General features: G+C 39.5%; 1 protein-coding gene across 1 annotated transcript in view; it reads left to right on the top strand.

The window, feature by feature from the left end:
- klhdc8b (kelch domain containing 8B) overlaps positions 1-19,660 on the top strand; it is a 76,925-nt gene that overhangs the window by 26,426 nt on the left and 30,839 nt on the right. The window contains exon 2 of the mRNA XM_088917115.1: positions 14,553-14,717. Within this exon, the coding sequence (XP_088773241.1) occupies positions 14,553-14,717 (165 nt within the window). The remainder of the gene's footprint in view (positions 1-14,552; positions 14,718-19,660) is intronic.

Here is a 19,660-nt window from a genome sequence, read left to right as displayed (position 1 = left end):
ACCCAATATGTGGCACAAGAACAAATCCCACACCATTACACCCCCACCACTAGCCTGCATTGTTGGCACTGGTAGAATGGATCCATGGCCTCATGTGGTTTTCGGCATAGTCTGGTCCTCCCATCAGTAGGAAACAGCAGGAACCAGGATTCGTGAGGCCAGGCAATGTTTTTCCAATCCTGCAGTGTCCAGGGTTCGTCTTCCTTACCCGCTGCAACCCCACCTTCTTGTTTTTTGCTGACAGGAGTGGAACTCCGTTGGGTTTTCGGCTGCCTTACCCCATCCGTGACAAGGTATGAGGAGTTGTGCCTTATGAAATGTTTCCTTCAGCACCACTGTTGTCCTCGGCTCTTGCGTTATTTGGGTGGTGGCCCTTTCTTGAATCACCCAAGACAGTATCGTGCATGAAAACTCCAGCATGGGTGCCGTTCCTGATACACTCATGCTGGCATGTCTGGTGCTCGGTACCATGCTGTGCTCCATGTCACTTAAATCTTTTGTCTTGCCCATTCTCCCTCTGAATTACACTTACATACAGTATGATCTGTACCTCCCTAACTGTGTTAAATAGTATTGTCTGCGCATACAGTATGATGCTGTCACTGATTGAGAGATCAATTACATGGGAAGGGCAGGTATACCTAATAAAGTGGCCACTCAGTGTATCTGGTTATGTACAGTTGTTGCATACAGTATGCACATTCTCTATATCTGATTTCAAAAGGAAACAAACATTCAGTGCCCTTAAAATATTCAGTACACAAAAACGGAGAACAGGAGGCACTTTTTTACCCAAAGTGTTGTGGGCAAACAGAATTTGAATTTGAAATTAGTAGCTAATTTCTAAATAAATTAGCTACTGACCAGCAAACAGGCTGGGCTGAATGACCTCCTCTTGATTAAATCACGGGAAATTAGACTTTCATGAAGCATTTGCCTCGATAAATTGGTACATTCTTCTTTTTCATTCTCATTTTCTTTGCTTCACAGTTTGGGAGGGCATTTGTGGTGGTGGTCCTGTAGGTGGGGGAGTGGAGGGTTAGAAAATCTTTGTAAATACCGCAGCAAAAAGAAAAAATAATTTCTCTGTTTTCACTGAAGTGGAACGGCAATAAATATAGGTTCCCTGTCACTGTAGGGGAAGGATATCTGTTTATACCTGTGCTTAGATTCCTTTAACCACAAAGAAACATAGGAAACTAGGAATCACAGGATAGGCAGAGAAAGTATTATTATTGACCATCACTTAATTTTAACTCTCTGTGCATTCTATTCTTTATTGCACTGTAAAGATATATTTTTAAGAGATCTGTTCCTAAAATTCCGTTTTATGTGTTTGGTAGTAGAAAATAGCCAACCTGCAGCTCCTTTAGCAAATCACCCGCAATGGCTACATGGACATACAGTTTTAATTGTATTCATCATACTGCACTACTTGGACATAATATATTGCTTATACTATGGACACATATCAGCTCTATTCATATTGAGTATTGTCTGAGTTTATTTTATTCAATTTCTATTGTACTATTATGTATTATTATGTAACCTTCTTTTGTAACTTTAATTTTGTGATTTTTACCCTCCCAGTGAGCTTGTAGAAAAGACATTTCATTGCCAGCAACTACTGCTGCATGCTGTATTGTTGTGCATTTGATAAATAATCTTTGATTTGATTTGATTTGATTTGAAGAGCGGCATCATTTCGTGTAAGAGTGTTTGTACAATTCTCCTTCCAGTTCTAATTTTTCTTTGTTCTTTCCTTGGCAAATTTCTGTCTTCCAGGTTCCACAAAGCTTAGGGATATGAAAGACAGTAAATTGGCTCACTTCTCTAAGTCTGGCTAGTGCTTCATTCAGTTGAAAGCTTCTACTGAATGCATTCTGCCTTGAAGAGGATGCCTTAAAAGGTGCACAGATAAAGCTTGCTATTCGTTTTGCATTCCAATAAGGAAGCACCGACAGCTCTTAACCAAAAGCAGAAGCCGCATTTTAACCTTCTGTAATAATTGGTTTCTATGAGAATCAAAAGAGTCCTCTGAATAGTGACACTTTAATCATAAGAGCCATCTTCACCTGCAGCAGGTAATAAAGATTCTTTTAAATCCAGCATTACAAGGACTGCTTCTTGCAAGTGGATATAGAATCCTAGGTGAAAATGAGGAATCTGTCTCCCAGTATATATCAAACACTTACTGGCACAGCGAGTGGACATCTGCATTTTAAAGATTTTTTTTATTGATTTATCTTTTGTCTTTTTTGTGAAATATATTCCTATTCATATGTAAAGATGGCAGAAAAAGAGTTCCATCATCGTCATAGGTCCCTGGCCGCAGCAAAATCAAATATGTGATGTGGAAAAGATATACAACACCCAGTTCCACAGGATTTAATCGAATGTTTTAAACACAGATAACAAAATCATAGAAAAGATTGACAATGTATGTTCATACTGTGGAATGGGCCACGCTGTCATTATGAAAATATTAAGAAAGATACCAGTTCTGACCTCTCTGAGCATTAACAAAATCATGGCAGCATTGGTCTATAGATCTGATCAGTTTCTGGTCAGACTCGCTTGTTCTGATATACTTCTCATATGGCTTGGTCGCCTACGGTCATCTCCTGTGTATAGCATTGACAGGCTGGTCCCTCAAATGTTTTTTTTGGACTCGGGATAAGAGAAAGGTCTTGCCTTTGTTTTCTTGAAGTCGTACCTTTGTAATTCTTGCTCTGTGTGGCTGTGCATTGACTCGTCTGGATTGGCTTGAAGGAAGTGCAAAGCTGTTGGGTCATGAGAACCAAAGGTGTTCTTATGTTAAAGGATTTCCACCACACTTCCACTGCCCCTCCAGCTGGCTTTAACAAGGTTACAGTCAGAAAAATGCTCTATATGATGTCTACACATGTTGTCTGTTGTCAGGTTTGTCAAGAACAAGGTGGCATTCATCAGTGATTTAAACAGCTGTTTTTTGGCCCTCAGGTGGCGGTGGGGTTGTCTCTTATATATCTGCTGAAAATGATCTGCAAGCCTTCTATCACACAGTTTTGTTTTTAAGCAGAAGCCGAGCTCCAGTCATCCGGCTGATGCACAAGTTAGGTCTTTCTGGAATTTGCTGCAGTCACTGCAGCTTGAAAACAATAACACACAAGGATCAGAGAGTTGTTAAGACACTGGATTCTAACTTGATGCCTTCCAGAGTAGAGCCAGTCCTTTGCTGAGCCAGTTTTCTTGTTTCTCTAAACAAGCCAGCTGATGGTTGAAGCACTAAACCTCATTCACCGGGCATCTTCTCTCCTAGACATTAATTCCTATAGCAACCTGGGCATTTTTGTCTCTTTTGCTGATGGTGTTTTCAAATTGCTATTTATACAGATCCCAAAATGACATGATCGTCAAGGAACGGCACTACTCAATCAACACATCTGTCAGCTTGCAGCTTAAAATATATATGCCTAATCAGCTATCAATGCAAAACTTTGTTGGAGTTTTCTGTGTATCAATATATAAAGTACTAGAGTAGATTGATAAAATCCTTGATACATTAAGAGAAAGAAGGAAAATAATATTCCAAAGCTTACTAGATAACCAGTTCAAAAGATTCCTAAAATTCCTTGGAGAAAATGTTTAAAGCTATGGGAAGTACAGAAACCATTGGAAATGAAAGAGTACAACAGGAGTCCAGAAAGGAAAATACAGCCTGTTCTGAATTCTCCTTTCCACTGGACATCCTTCTACATTATCTTCAGGGCTGAAAACTTATCTGAGGTTTAAAACATGGTTTATGATTCTACTTAACCTAAAAGAGAAGCCTTTGATGAAGGTGGGAAGAGTTATTTTGCACAATACTGATCAAGCATTAACTGCCAGTTGGTTAGAAAGTGTTTCAGTTACTGTGTTACTTTTCCTGGAAGCCTTCCTTTTCCCTAGATGGTCTCTATAACAAAGCTACCATCCCTCTTGGTTGGTGATTTTGTTTCCTTATGAAGCTGCATTCTCCATGGATTTTAAGGTTGTGTTGTTCTTAGTGTTTATTTCTCTTGGCTCTTATGTTAGTAGTATCTGTGCCAAGTGTGGCTGGTGAGAATGTAAAAACACTCTTTTGACTGGTTGCAGCACTGAGTGAGAACTGGGTGAAGTCGCAGTCTGTTAGACTGCTACAACAGTGTACGGTTCATCAGGCCCAGCTACTGCAAATATTAGATTGCTATTTGCTAAATAAACACCCTTACTACAGATATATACTGAGAGGCTTTAGCATCTGTTGCATTTTTCACACCTGTGCTATATTGAAGATAAGCCATCTCCAGGAGCTCCGTTTTGTGTGAAACTCCAGATTTCTCACACATACATTTTCAATATTCTTTTTTTAGTAAGGATTAAATCACACAAAAGAACAGTTCCCATGTCGATAAATATTGTGGAGACCAGAACTGGTCAGTTTCTCAAGAGATCATCAGGACACTTTCTGTGGAAACTTTTTTTACTTGTTGTGTTTACGTGACCAAAATCATGCTGTTTTTATTTAAAGTCATGTAAGATCAAAGTAGTGTGAAGTGACTCGTGATCTTCTCAGGAAAAGTAACACTTAACCTAAACAGTAGTAAGCTGCCCCAGGGAGCAGACGAAAGTGTTTCTGATGTCTCCTATCTTTGTGTATCTATTGCTGTTATACCCTTATTATTAGGTTATTGAAAATTTTAACCCATTGTATTCACCTCAATCTGCTTGAAAATAGATAATACCTTTTCTTGTAAACTCTAATGCACTTTAATTTTTGTGTCAAATGTGTTTGAGTCTCATTTGAAGACTTCACAGCCTGATATGAACAAAACATTCTGAAGCAATCACTTCAAGTCTTCAGAGTTTTTTGGTTTCATAGCAAAAAAGTACAACTGTGACTATATATGCCAAGCTCTTCTAATTTTTCACTTCCCTGTGCTTTCTTTGATTTTCAGCCAGTCTGCTAGTCTGCTCAGCTTCTGATCTCGCGCAAAAGCCTTTCTATGATACACTATCCAGCACAGAGTCTGCCCAGAACAGACATCACATTAGATTTGTGGCATTGCTTGTCTGACACAGTGCGAGACATAAACCTTCCACAATTGCTTAGAGACTTCAAGGTGATAAATATTAATCTTTTTCTCTCTAGATAAAATAGTATAATACCTTGTCTTCTGTTCCCTTCATACTGACACTACTTCCTTCACATTAGGAATCTCTCCACCAGATTAAAATGCAGTGTTAAATGTATATACCATGTATATAATATATTATAATTATAATATTTTTCTGTGATGACTTACAGTTAAAATGCATTCAAATGCATTCAAGTGCATAAATAAAATTAATTAAAAAGGAAACAAGAAAATTGTAGAAAATGCAAACTTGCAATATATTAGTGCAAAGAAAACATACAGGAATAGCTATCTACAGGTGCCTAGAGGTGGATTATTATAATGCAATCCTAGAGGATGGAAGTTCCAGCACTAGTATCAGCTATAGAACTCCACCTTAAGTGATTGATGGCAACCTCCATTGATCAAGACCTGGGACCAATGTTCCCTCTAAGCTGTGCGCGTGTGCGCGCACACACAGGTTATGAAATAGGACATAGGAAACTGAACTGCGCACAAAAAATTAAATTCCCCCTCCCAAAATATGATGATAATAAAACAAACACGGTCGTCAATTGAAAAATGCTAAATTGACCACGAGACTGGCTGCGAGAGGCCCAACTTGGCTGTGTCCATTATTACAGCTACTCGATCATTGATATCTATGCTCTCATAGTCTCGTACCTCACTGCTCATGATCACTCGACACTCAGTCTCTATGAAATCGCTGTCCCGGTCTTTTGGATCTCTATGCTTCTATGAGAATGACTATATTAACAAAAAATAATTTCAGGTTTACAATTTTACACACACTTAATTTAGTGTGCACACGTTTTTGTCACTGGGGAAAAAAATTTGCACAACTTGACATTTTTGCTCACACAGACCATTAAAAATTAGAGGAAACTTTGCCTGGGACCTCACCTGGAGCCCCTTCCTACATTCTGATGTGACATAATTCTAGCAGGATAATACATCTTTGTACTAATTGCGTAACAACAGCTTTCTTAAAAGGAAATAATGTGTCAGTCATGTCATTGATGCCCTACTCAAAGGGATTTAGCCTCAAAGAACATTTCTAGGGTGAGCTGGAATATGTGGTATCTAGTACTCAGAAATCAGTGAGCAGACACATGCTTGTCTAGGCTCTGTAAGAGAAATAGGACAGAATCCTACAAGACAACATGTGCCGTTTCGTTCTGATTACTATGTATCAGATGTAGTGCTTGTATAGAGTGGCCACACACTCTAATAGCCTCTAACTACCCCTGTTGTTTAATCCTGTTTATTATAAATCGCTTATTACCATTAACAATAAATAATAAATACAAAGTCATTAAAACTGCTACTGGAGACAGGCATTTTTCTAATACAGATGGAAATATTAATAACTTTAACTATAGTTTGGACGCTCAGCTTAAATGAAAAAGAAAAGCTGTGCGATAATACAAGCATTTTCAATAACCTCTTACCAAGAAGGTAATTATATAATCCCTTTTTTTCCTACAGGGAATTGTTGTTCTTTCGGTATGCTTCGTCTTTTAAGATTATCTCTCTTAACTTGAAATGCAGAAAATGTTAGATTTACTGACACTCAGAAAACTATTTGGAGTGTGACTGCAGGCTAAAGTTTTCATATTCAATATTTATCTATGCTTTAGCTAAACACAACAGTTCTAAGACTGTGTAGTTAGAGCACCATAGTGGCAGATATGTTTCTTTTCTATCAAAAAGGGATGATTGATTTCACTTTATGTGCTACTGTAGAATAATCAAACATTCAGAATGAATGTTTTTTTTACGTTCAGGAACCTTCTGTGGATGCAATAATCATTGATGGATTAGACTGCATTATGCAGAAACCGACAGACAAGTTAGAAAAGGTCAATTGAAAATTAAGCTTTGTAATTATGGTTCATTCATTAATTGCCTGCACTCGTTGCAGGAACACTCTACCGGTAACCATTTCAAAAACAACTGGTACCTGATAGGCATTTATATTTGATTTTTCTATTTGTGCATAGCCCTGCCTTATTAAACTTTTGCACTGCTAAAAGTAGTGGGAACCGCGGGTTTATGAATTGAGCAGTAACTTTTAGTTGAATCAGTTTATCATGTTTGTTATTTAAGCCTTTTTTTCCATTTCTTTTGCTTGTTGGTACTTTTTTTTTACAAACACTTTGGTGTCAATTTATTAAGTTTGGAGTATTCTCTCATTATTGAACTTGTTTTAGTTTCCCTCTTGGGTCCACTTGTTGGTTGACTGTGTGTTTTCACCTGTTTTACACAGTCGTGGCTGAATGAGTGCTACTGTAGCTGTTACTTCCACTCTGTCGGAAACATCGCTCAGGGCTTAAATAGGTCAGGGCTTGTGAGCGTGACTGATTACATTGCATGGGCAGGTGTCTGAGGCCTCACAATGTTAGAACCTACAATAGGGTGGCAGACTGATGTACTGGTGAGGCTCTTTTTAACTCCAGTGCCTTCTGGAATGATTTACTGTAACTGCTATGTTATATTGGTAGAATAACAAATTAAATTGAGCCTATGGAGTGAGTAAATGTTTTTGCTTTCCCTTTGGGGTAGCATGTATTACTGTACATATTTTTTGTTTTGTGTTTTTCTTTTAGCTTTTTCTATATACTGGTTGAGATGGGATTTTCTCACTGAGCACAGGATTGCACCTTGTTAAGTTAAAGATGCATCATGGACCAGTCGTGTGGAGAAGGGATGGATTGTGGGTGTGGATGTTATTGGTTGCCATTGGTTGATCTGAGCTGGAGGGACTCATTATTGCTTGGATCCAGGCATGCAATGAGCCTGGTATGGATTTGGACCCAGTGTTTAAGAAGGATTTTAAATTTCCAGAGGTTTACAAACAGGGTACCCTGAGAATAATCAAAATATTATTTTAAGTTTTTAAAAGAACTTGCCTTATGTCCTAAAGGTTTAGTTTTGCATGATTTTATATGACACCTTTAAAAGTGGCTTTATGTACTTTACAGTAAGAAAAAAAGCACACAATGGGAGGAGATGGCAGAATCCCGCAATTACAATAAAGGTTTGGAATACCAACAGACCAACAGACTCAGGAAATCTTTCATTCCCACTGCATTCTTAAGCAATGCAGTAACCTTGTCTCTTGTTTCTTTTCTCCTGTAACACTACTGTATTCTCTTCCCTTTTGATGATGTTTATTTGTCATTGTGTTGTGTTTGACTGTGCCGTAAAACAAATTTCCCCTAGGGGACAATAAAGCTTGAATTGAATTGAATACAATTCAATTCAAGCTTTAAGGAAAGTAAGGAAAGCAAAGGGACAGACATGGAACGTATTAAATAAAAGCTGAAGGAGAAGGGTTTTGAGTCTTAATTTGAAAGTGCTCAAGGAAGGAGTCTCACAGGCCTAAATGCCAGCTCAATCCATTACTTCTGTGATCTCCCCCCCTGTACAGCTCTCCTCTTCACCCTCTCCTAACAACCTACAGCCTAGGCACAGAAACCCTCTTCCTCCTGCCTGTCCTTATAACCCTCTTAAATAGCCTAGAGACGCGACCAATTTCTCGCAGAGCCCATCCTGTCAGCTCCTTTCCCTCATGTGGAATTTCACTCCCTCCGAATGCCAGTTGCTCAATCAGAGCAGGCGTGCCTCATTCCACTGTTTTTTTTCACATGGAGCCACTTCTCACTACCTCACACAGTTCTCTGAGATAAAGCGCAAGTCGTTTAGTTAGTTATCTCCAGGTGTTTTCAACCTTTCTCTAAAGTTTCAGTTCACCGAGAATACCAGAATCATTTGTCTCCCATTAATAATAATTGCAGTACAGCATATATATTAACTTTGCTAATGCTATATAATTGGCAGCACAGTACCGTAGTGGTTACGTACACCTTCATTCCTTATAGATCTACTGTAGTACTGGGTTTGATGTTAGGGTTGCCCTCTGTGTGGTGACACACACCACCCCCACACCACCACTCTGCCTTGAGTTATCTATAGGCGTTCTGGTCTCCTAGCGCTTTCCAAAGACAGGGGCAGGGTATTTATCATTTCTACATTATGCATGCCTTGCGTTCTGCTGGCAGTGTGTATTCCCAGTGCTTCCAGGAGAGCCTCCGGATTACCAGAAACCTTGCCAGGAATAAGAGTCTTTCTGATAACAGAGGAACGGTTAGATAAGTAATGTTTTGGACTGGAGATAATTCTCTCAAGAATTTAATTGATTCCTCGGGAGATGAGTGATTCTGCGGGAAACTCTGTGCTCATCAAATCCCCCAAGGAGTGCACCATTCTGCTGCTAATGTATGTCACTATTTCATAACCTACAGTATGTGCTTTAGACCTGGTATTTCTAAAATGCAATTAAGGCTTTAAGAAGTTTTTACATTGAAACATTTTAGTGTTTAAGCATCAGCAGTGTATTTTGTCCTTTGCATTCTTTATACTGTACCTCAACTCTGTGAATAACAGCACCTTATTTACCTTTAATTTCACAGGTTCTGATTTCTTTGTTTAAATCATAGGTTTATTTGAATTTATTGCAGTCCTTTATTATTGGTTCCTCCAACCAATTCATTTCAACTTTTTTTTGAGCTGAAGAGATTAAATTCTTTTAACCTTTATGAATGGCCCTGCCATTCAGTGCTAATATTAAATCTCGTCATGCTTTTTTGAGCTCCCTCCTGAGCAGCAGGGTCTTTTTTTTGGTAGTGTGGTGAACAATACAGGATAGGGGGATCACACAATTTTTATCATCAAAGGCATAGCCTGCCTTGATTATCAATATCAATCCCTCTCTAAAATGGGCAAAAGAAATTGTGCTGCTTTTTCCAATGATACCCAAATAATTAGTGTAAATTAAAGGTATTTCCTGAAAATGAGTTTCTGCCATGCCAGTGTGGTTCTGAAGGTGTCCAGCAGCAGGCGAATATTTAATGAGTGCGTGTTGTGCGTGGGTAGGAAGGGCTCAAAGCTGGAGTTGTTTCTTTCATTTTCATTGGGTGCATTTAAGTTGCCATGGCATCTCCTAGGAAACGGGCAGAGATCAGACCCTAATTAGAACAGAGTTTTCTCATTTAAAACTGGAACTTTGGAAAGTTCAGGCATCCCCAGGAGAACAGCCCAGCAGGAGCAGGTCTTGAGAGGATGTGTCACCTGCGCTTACCGATGAGTCAGACACTCCCCAACACAACCCTCATTTCTGCTGCAGGTGCGTTTGTTCAGAGGAAATAGGCAATTTAAAGCAACAGGGAGCCCAAACCCCTTAACAGAATTTTGCATCATGGGTTTCATCTGGAGAACCATTTTCTATGCCTGAATTTGGGGTGTTCTTCTCCAGTAGGCTGAGATTCACTTCATTCATTTGAGTGCTGTCACTAAATTTACATCAGATAAATGGTTGATACAGGTAAATCAGTTACTCAGGACTAGGCTAGGTAAATATGGTACTTAATCCCAATTGCAGTGAACCAAATACTTGCAGAGTAATAAAGTGATCATGAATAACAACAGATTGAAGCTGAAGGCCTCTTCACCCAGATCCATGAAGCCACTTATTTCAATCCTAGTAAGAGTTGCAGCAACCTGGTGCCTATCTAGGAAGCAAAGGCAGCAAAGTGGGACCATACTTTTGAAAGAGGCACTGGTCCATTGCAGATCACACAGATACCCATGGGCAGAAACTCCAGATAAGATATTTGGTGTCTTTGCTGGGTGGAAATTGGGAGCTCCTGGAGCAAACCCATATAAAAAAGGGTAAACACCACATACTGTAGAAAGTGATCTCAGGGAGGAAACAAAACTCATGACCTAAGAGCTGCTCCCTAGGTGCTTTAGACTAAGTAGGAAAGTAGAAATTTACAAGAAGTGGTTTAAAATTTACAAGAAGCCATGAAATATAATCTCATAAAACTATTGACAATGTGCCTACATTGTCACTGCAGGGTCTCTATTAAGTGGCAGTGAGTTTGCCTTGAAACATCACATTAATTGGCTAATCCACAGTTTTTTAGAGCTTGTCTCACTGTACTTACCTACATCACAATTTGATATTCTGAATGTTAACCTAGAGTATCTTAATATTCTGTATGCTTGCAGGGTACACTCTGGTATAATAAGATCCAGATTTACTCTTAATTGCTATAAGAAAAATATTGCAGAGAGAAGACAAATTATGCCAATTTTGAAGACTACTATCCAGTAGTTCAAATTGCTCTCATTTTTGTTTTATTGTGGGACTATAGTGTTGTTTTGTAAGCTACTTTTGAGCATGATCATTCCACCATTGAATTATCATAAATGAGCAACTGTAATGTGTAGGCAGGAGATCCTATGAACAGTTTGAGCAATTACATGCATATTTTCTCTTCATCCTCATTCCTCCAAGCACCTATTAAGAATAGGCCGTTGATTTGGAATAAGTATTTGCTTATTATGGCTTTAGAGAGAATAGTGACACATCTGATGTTAGCTTATTTTCCAGAGATTCTAGTACATTGGAAAAACAAACTGTACATCATACAGTATTTGTTTATTTGTTATACTGTATAGGCCACTATTGAAGAAGGGATATTACAGTATAACACAGTGGCTGTTGGCTTTGCATTGTCATAGAGTTCATTGTCCATTTTGAACTTTTCTACACAGTTTTAAATTTTATATAGTGCATCATTGCATTTCACAAAAGCACGTGCTTTCAAAGAGAGCTACAAAGCCATTTTTTATCACTTTCCGCCAACCTTATATGAGCACAATGAATAGCAAAAGACTTGTGAACAATGATCATTTAAGCCAGGAGGTGCTCCTGTGGCAAATAAACCAGAAGACCCCTCTCTCTCCAGGATCAGGCAGCGGTCTCATTATCCTAAAGCCTAGCAAAATGAAAAAGCAGGAGTTGAAATCCTGGAAAAAGTAAATAAGACCAATGTATTTTTGGAAAAGGATTGAAATGGAAGGTGAGACAATGAGCACATATTTAGCATTGGTGTGGATTGCCCGGAGACTTGTTTCTGAATCATTTGAAAAGGGTTACAGTATATTTTACAGTTTGCAATTTTCTCATGGCTGTTACAGCAACCTGCCAGCTCAGATTCCCCAAGTCTGAACGATGGCTCTCTGACAGCCGTTAAGTAGCTGCCTAATAAACTGCAGTTACAACATTGGCTTACAGTAGCAGAAGTGGCAGAGACGGATGGCCCATGTTAAGGTGTCGACGAGCAACAAAAGGAGCTATACAGCAGCGCAGTAGGTCCGTGACTTGTTTTCTGCAGATACAACAGAGAGAAACCAAGACACTGAGCCTTTCGTTTCCCACAATGTAAACCTCTCTGTATTGGCAACATTTCTGTAACCTTACAAATGACTCAGTGAAGGATAATTTAGTGTCCTGAGTGACATTTGTGACCTCTTCCTTTAGCAACTTGTTTCTAAGTGGTGGCATAAATAAACTGAAAAGGCCATAAAATACCAGATGGAGATTCAGCATTCATGGCAATTCAGTTTGCATCTTTGGATTTATTTGGGAAGGTGTAAAATCCTTAGAATAACAATATATCAATCTGACCTAGGTTTTGTATTCAGAAAGTGCTTGTGTTAGGGTAGAAATGGCTAGGGCACTTAAAGGATTAGGTTTTAAGTTATATATAAGACATTTTTTAAGATTGTTTGTTTAGATTTAAGCTCTGTCTTTATCCTGTCTTTAACCCTTACTCCCCTTTGACCTTCCTCCTGCCCATAACCCAAACCAAATGTTTATACAAATGATATTGACATGCAGTAAACCCGTTGGCTTTGGTGTGCCATAACTCAGCATCTAACCTGTGCTTCATTCACTCACCAGCTTTAACTGGTAACTCCTCTGTCACTAGGCCTCATACTGGAGTCCCAACAACAACCCACACCAACATTTCAGACTATTACCCACCAGCCCCACGCCTATAATTCTGTTTAGCTCTTAATAAATAAGTCTCTTTTTTATTGAACCTAAAGGATCCAGTACTTTTCTGTGTAAATGTGAACTATTATAGAATTTCAATATTAGCTTTGATTGCTCTTACGCAAAAACCTGCAATTAAATAATGTCATTGACTTGAGTCTGAGCAAGTCTAATTTAATTTGTTTTTTCTTGTTTGTCGTTGGAGGGTTTTTGGCTCACATTTGCATGGTGCTGAATTAATGCCATTATAGAACTAACTTTCTTGACTGTAATTAAGCAGTAATCCTTTTGTTTTTCTATTAAACTGTTTTTGCCTTACTTACATTGGCAGATGAATGGGACTAAACATTAAAGTGCTTTCTGGTTGCACATTCTTTTTTTCTTTTGAGTTTGTATCCTCAACCCTTCAGTTATTCACCTAGTTCACTCTTAGATTGTGTTCAAAGAAAGGTAAAATGCACTGCTTCCAGAGAGATAGTCTGTGCAATATTAAATCCATATTGAAAGCTTATGTCTGAGTTTGAGGCTGGTTTTTCTACAAGTGTACATGGGAAACAGGCCGATCTCTGCAGGGAGGAAGAATTAAAATAAACCCTGAAGATGGACATAGAAAGGTCACTCAATTTCCCATTTCAGAAATTTCCATATATTGTCTCGAAGATTTATTGGTATTCTTAGGAGTAAAAACCTGCTAAGCATTTAATAAAGGGAAACCATAAAGTGGCAGTGAAATCTTGTCACGCTCCAAGCTTAACAGAAATATTTTTGTCAATCCTCAAAACAATTTGGTGCTAGAATTGTTTTTCCAAATCTAAGTAGTCTTGTTTCCATAAATTAGTTGAAAATATCATTCACCTCCTATTGCTTCAGTCGGTGTACTGTATGGCAAAAACCAAGGTTTATTTGGAACATGATAGTGATTTACTCCTGCTGTGGCATTACGCGGGGGCGTGCCCAGTGTGGAGGCGGAGCCCTGGTAGATGGGCAACGCCTCGTCTTTGTAGTCCCAGCTGTCCCGAAGGAGATTGCAATCGCGTAAGGTTTTCTTTTTCCGTTTTTGCCTGTCCCATCACGCACTTTCACCAGGGCAGGCACGCACACACGCACACACACTTTTTATCTTCTTGCCTTATGCACCCTGCTCACCAGACTGGACTCCGCTAAATAGGGTAAGCCCAACCTGGAGGTAGCGAGGCAAGAGGTATACTTTCTTTTTGCCTTTTTGTTGCATTTTTCACTCTTTTGGATTGTTTTTGGTCCCTGCTAACCCCACACCGGTGCTTCTGTCCCCTCGCCCGGGGTATTGACTTTTTACCAGAGCTCGCTGCAGCACTTCCCACTCCACACTGTCACACTGCGAATGAGGGCATAAGGACTTGGTAGAGTTTTGAAATCCTGGGCACATCATGTTTATCCCCTGGGATTCAGGGATGATCGCCGAGGTTGGTCAGGCCTAGGCGTGCTCCCTGTGGACTAACACTGGGTGTGTTTCTGTTTTCCAGAGGGGAAGGTGTATGCCCTGGGAGGGATGGGCTCGGACACCTCCCCCCAAGCTCTGGTACGAGTCTACGACATTGCCAAGGACCAGTGGCAGCCTCTGCCTTCCATGCCAACACCAAGATATGGTGCCTCGTCATTCCTGCGGGGGAACAAGATCTATGTGCTGGGTAGGTCCTGGAATGAGACAATTTTGTTGTTTTGTTGAAATAAAACAGCTTATTTCTTTTAAAGCTAATATAGATAAAAAAGTGTTTAATGCCAACCTGTTTTTGGCTCAGTTCTTAGAATGAATGAAAGTTAGTAGATCACAGTTCACACGTAACGTGAAAGAATCAATGCAGTGCTCATTTTTAGTTTTATACTGTTAGTTTTAGTTTTAGACCTATTGTATGCAGAGTGGCTGCAGGATTCAAATATCAAACTCTAAAAAATGGAGTTCCTTCCAACTCCAGTCTGTATTTGCAGATTTTCATTTGCAATCACCATGAGAAAAAAGAATATTGCAGTATGTATTCATAGTTCTAAAGAAAGCTTCTGCTTATATTGTATATCAGAAATCCAGTTGTCTGTATCTCGCATATTCCTTCAGCAATATTCTAGTTGTACAAAATTTGTAAATGAGCATAATTTTCCTTACTTCACTTTTTTCATTGGTAATGCCCCCAGAGCAATCTGCCTATTGTTAAAAATAATTGTTATACAGTACAGTCTCACTCTGAGCAGGCTAGGAAAGTACACAGAAAGTTTTATTAGGATCTCACTACATCTCAAGTCAGCACAGACTGTGACAAAATCAAGAAACTCTTGAAACCGAAGTAACTGCCTCAGTTTTAACTCCTGAATAGAGTGAGCTTTGAGATGCTTCTGTAGCATTGCCGGAGTTAAAAAAGAGCTGCTCAATCTCTGCCGAAGCAGAAATATTCTGGCTTGGAAGAAGGCTTCAAAGCCGAAACGTTGTGTTTTCTCTCTTTTCTTTTCAGCATATTTACAAATACTGTATATTACTACAAAGGAGTAATGTAGATGCACATTAGTTACTGGTCCTACATTTGCTGTAAATAATATCAATGTAATAGTGTATTAGAGTAACTGAAGACTGAATGCTGAGAGTCTTGTCTAAAATGATCAGGCCTGAGAGCATCGGGAGCAGAGCAGTGCCGAGTTCTGTCGGCTCCATCGCCAGAGGTGAGTCTGGAGGAAGAACAGGCTGTGGGAGTGAGAGCGCGGAGGGCATCACAGCTAATCTAAGACAAGAGCAGGAGAGGAGGTAAAGGGAGAGAGACGTGACTGAAGGCAGGCAGGAGCAGAGAGGCTGAGACGGCCCTAGGTGAGAACAAGGGCTTCGAATTAGACGTGTGCAGCAAAAGGAAGACAGCGGACAGACTTCAGTAATGGATTGTCGTGCAGTCAGCGAGGAAGAAAACATGACTGGTTAAGCAGACATAATCTTAATGAGCTGGAGTGGGCAGAGAGCTTTGACAGGGCGGGGGGCCAAGAGAATTACAATTGTCTAAGCAGGAAGCTGCCAGGGAGAGTGTCAGGGCCAGGACTTGAAGCTGTGTGCTATAGTTGGTCCTTTCGGTGACACATTAAACTGAGCTTCTGAGTACAGGGTCATTAAAGATCCCTTAGCGTTGTTCATAAGAGCAGGGCTGATAACCTTGGTGATCTGGCTAAATTCCGGGCATCCACAATCTGGCCTTACTTGACATTCATCTTCATTTCAATTTCTGAAGCAATTTCACATTTCTCCAAAGTCCGATCTGTTGCTTAGCAGGGCTGCTGGTATACTGTATATTGCCTTCCAGGAATTACCCAGATAGAGAGGGGGGGGGGTTGCATTTCAGTGGTAGAAGAAGTGCTCTGTGAAGTGCTCTGAGATGCCATATGTGAAGTGCTCTGAGATGAGATGTGCTGTGATATATAAGTGTAAATAAGTATTTTTTATTGCCATTTTGTAATGAAGACACGTATTCCATGTGTTATGTTTTTATATACTTAAAATGCAGAGTTCAGACACAGAAAACCTTCCCAAGACGTTTGTTGAAATATTTACCACTTCCTTTTTTCAGCATATACAGTACTTAAGATAATTAGGATCATTTCACAACAATTATGCACGTCCGCATAATTTTGCTGAATTCAATTAAATTTGTGCAATATGGTGCTATTGGTTTCACCCTACTATATATTAGTATATTCCACTATAGTGTACTGTATATATACAATATACAACTGTGTATATGAGTTGTACTGTATATACAAACTATAGTTGTGCATCTGTTTAGTAGTAAATTGAGAAGACAGTGCAATTCTCCAGAAGGAGTGACAAAGGCACTTCTTTCCTCTGCATTAACTGGAGTTTTCCTGCATTAGTGACAGATGTTAGGAATTGAACACATTCCTTCAGAGACTATTGCCCTGAATGTTACCAAACCTGCGGTGCATTGTACAGTAGCAGTAGAATTGGATTACCAGGACATGAAGAATGAATATGCAGAGCAATAGCAATAATTTAATTTATGGATATATTCTGATGCAGCTGGTACCACAGTGTCCGGAAGGCTGAATTGCATTGTTGTGGATAATTGCATGAAACTGCCTCACTTCTTAACTGATTTTCATTTCCAATCCAGCTGTATTTTTAAGACAGAAAGATGATAGTGAAATAATGCAGGAGCCAGTAGGCACATATCCACAGCAATATATCGTATATCAAAAAACACTTTTTACTCCCAGTATTGGTGAAGGCCATTAAAACTGCTTGATCTGAGCTGGTATCCAACAGTGATTTTAATAATAACTAGGAGAGTGTGAGGTATTATTTTTTCTCCTACCAGGTTTGTAACCATTTTAATTTCATGCTGTGTCTTTAGTATGTGTGGAATGGTTAATGTCATAGACAAGTATGCTAACCTACAGTGGCCCAGAAGTGCAAAACACAAAAACAAAACTGATAGCACAGGCAAACAAAAAAATAACCCAGCACAAACAAAACAATGACACAACATAAACAAAAATGAGAACACACACAAAAAAAGACTGCACAAGAAATAAGTGCGCTACTAAAAATGTGTTCAAAATGGAAATAGGTTCTGACAACTGTTGGAAGGTGAGAGGGGAAACTTAATATACCCGGAAATGTTGTGTACTGCTGCAGTAGCTTGTTATTTTATGCAAAGTGAAGGTCTCCTCCAAGTTGGTTTTGGTTTGCCTCATTGTAGAAATCTTAAGTTTTGTGAAAAATTTGTCCATTAATGAAAGATCACCAGGAATTTCAAAATGATGTACAGGTTCATAAAATTTCTTCAAACTGGTCATTTATTTTTTGAAAAATCACTTGCTACACTTTAACCTGTGTAATGAAGCATGGGTATTTTGCCAGTCAGGAGTTGACCAGTCAGAGGTTTACCGACTTTGTCTCCATTATCTTGACAGACAATAAATAAAAAATAATAAAGCTATATTGCCATGTACAGTAAGGTGAAAACACACCCTTGCAGTCCTGGAGGAGAGGATTGAATTATATGACTGTGTGAGAGATAGCGTTTGAATGTAGGAGAATTCATCTTTGTCTAGGAGGGATACTGTATGCATCTGAAGCAAGAGTGGCTATGAGCAGCTGTGATCAGTTTGTGACAGGGGCAGAGCTGATCTTGTCGCATAGACATTCTTTGTATAGAGCTTGGGAGGGTGAATTTTGTGAACAGCTGTCTAGTTGTAGAATATAGTTGTTCATTCTGTTATTGGACAGCATAAGAGATAGTCTGTCCCCACTTTTTGTGGCTTTCGAAGTCTTCTGCAGAACAGACACTGGGTGGTATTTGTATTAGGATTAAAAAACGGGGTGTATTGAATTGTGAACATTTTAATTTGAAAAGTACCGGTGAATTGACATGCCAGCCAGGATGAGATGCTACAGGGTCCAAAAATGCTAATTCCAGACTTGGAGATGTGCATGATTTGAAATTGTGATACTCTGGTAAGAACAGGCGTTACCCAAGGGAAGGAGCTTATCTAAAAAATCAATACTGGAGAATGTGTGATGAATATGAAAAAATCCTCCTAGGCCTCATTGTTGAAGAATCACTAGGAGTTGGAAAGAGATTAATCAGTATGAAAGTACTGTAGTTCAAAGTGGGATTCAGGTTACAGTCTTCCTTCTGTATCAGAAGGTGAGAGTTCTGTTAGAGAAGATCGTAACAGCATAGCAGCCATGTCACCCTCCAACTCAAATCTGACAACCCACTGAAGCTCAGCAGGTGTGAGCCTGGTCAGTACCTGGATGGAGACCTCCTGGGAAAAAACTTAGGTTGCTGCTCGAAGAGGTATTAGTGGGGCCAGCAGGGAGTGCTCACCCTGCGGTCTGTGTGAGCCCCTAATACCCCAGTATAGTGACAGGGACACTATACTGTAAACAGGCGCCGTCCTCCGGATGAGACATAAAACTGAAGTCCTGACTCTCTGTGGTCATTTAAAATCCCAGGGAGTTTCTCGAAAAGAGCAGGGGTGTAACCCCGGATTCCTGGCCAAATTTCCCATTGGCCCTTACCAATCACAGTCTCCTAATAATCTCCATCTATGAATTGGCTTCATCACTCTATTCTCCTTCCCACTAATACCTGATGTGTGGTGAGTGATCCGGCACACTATGGCAGCCGTCGCATCATCCAGGTTGGGCTGCACATTGGTGGTGGTGAAGAGGAGTCCCCATTACCTGTATAGCGCTTTGAGTGTAGTGTCCAGAAAAATTCTATATAAGTGTAAGCAATTGTTAATTATTATTATAAGTAATAAAGGAATGAAGAAATGTTCATCATCCCAGGTATGGGGTAAATATTATCCAATGGAGGAAGGCCATTATTTGAGGCTGCCATCATTTTAACTGCAACAAAAGATAAGGGTTAGTGTATTGAGATGGTGGCCCCTCTTATCTCTCTGTGCAGTTTATAGTGATAGAGCTTCATTGTCCATTTTGCAGTACCTGTTTGTCAAAAGACAACACTGTGCATGGTACTCAGGAAAATGTTGAGTTCATTAGCTATCACAGCAAGTTTCATGGATCTGTCTCTGCTAATCCTCTCTTCAATGCATGATGCATGAAAGAGAT

The sequence above is a fragment of the Atractosteus spatula genome, chromosome 5, assembly GCF_055471065.1.
Source record: "Atractosteus spatula isolate fAtrSpa1 chromosome 5, fAtrSpa1.hap1, whole genome shotgun sequence".
Taxonomy (NCBI): Eukaryota; Metazoa; Chordata; class Actinopteri; order Semionotiformes; family Lepisosteidae; genus Atractosteus; species Atractosteus spatula.
This window is presented reverse-complemented; position numbering and strand designations above follow the sequence as displayed.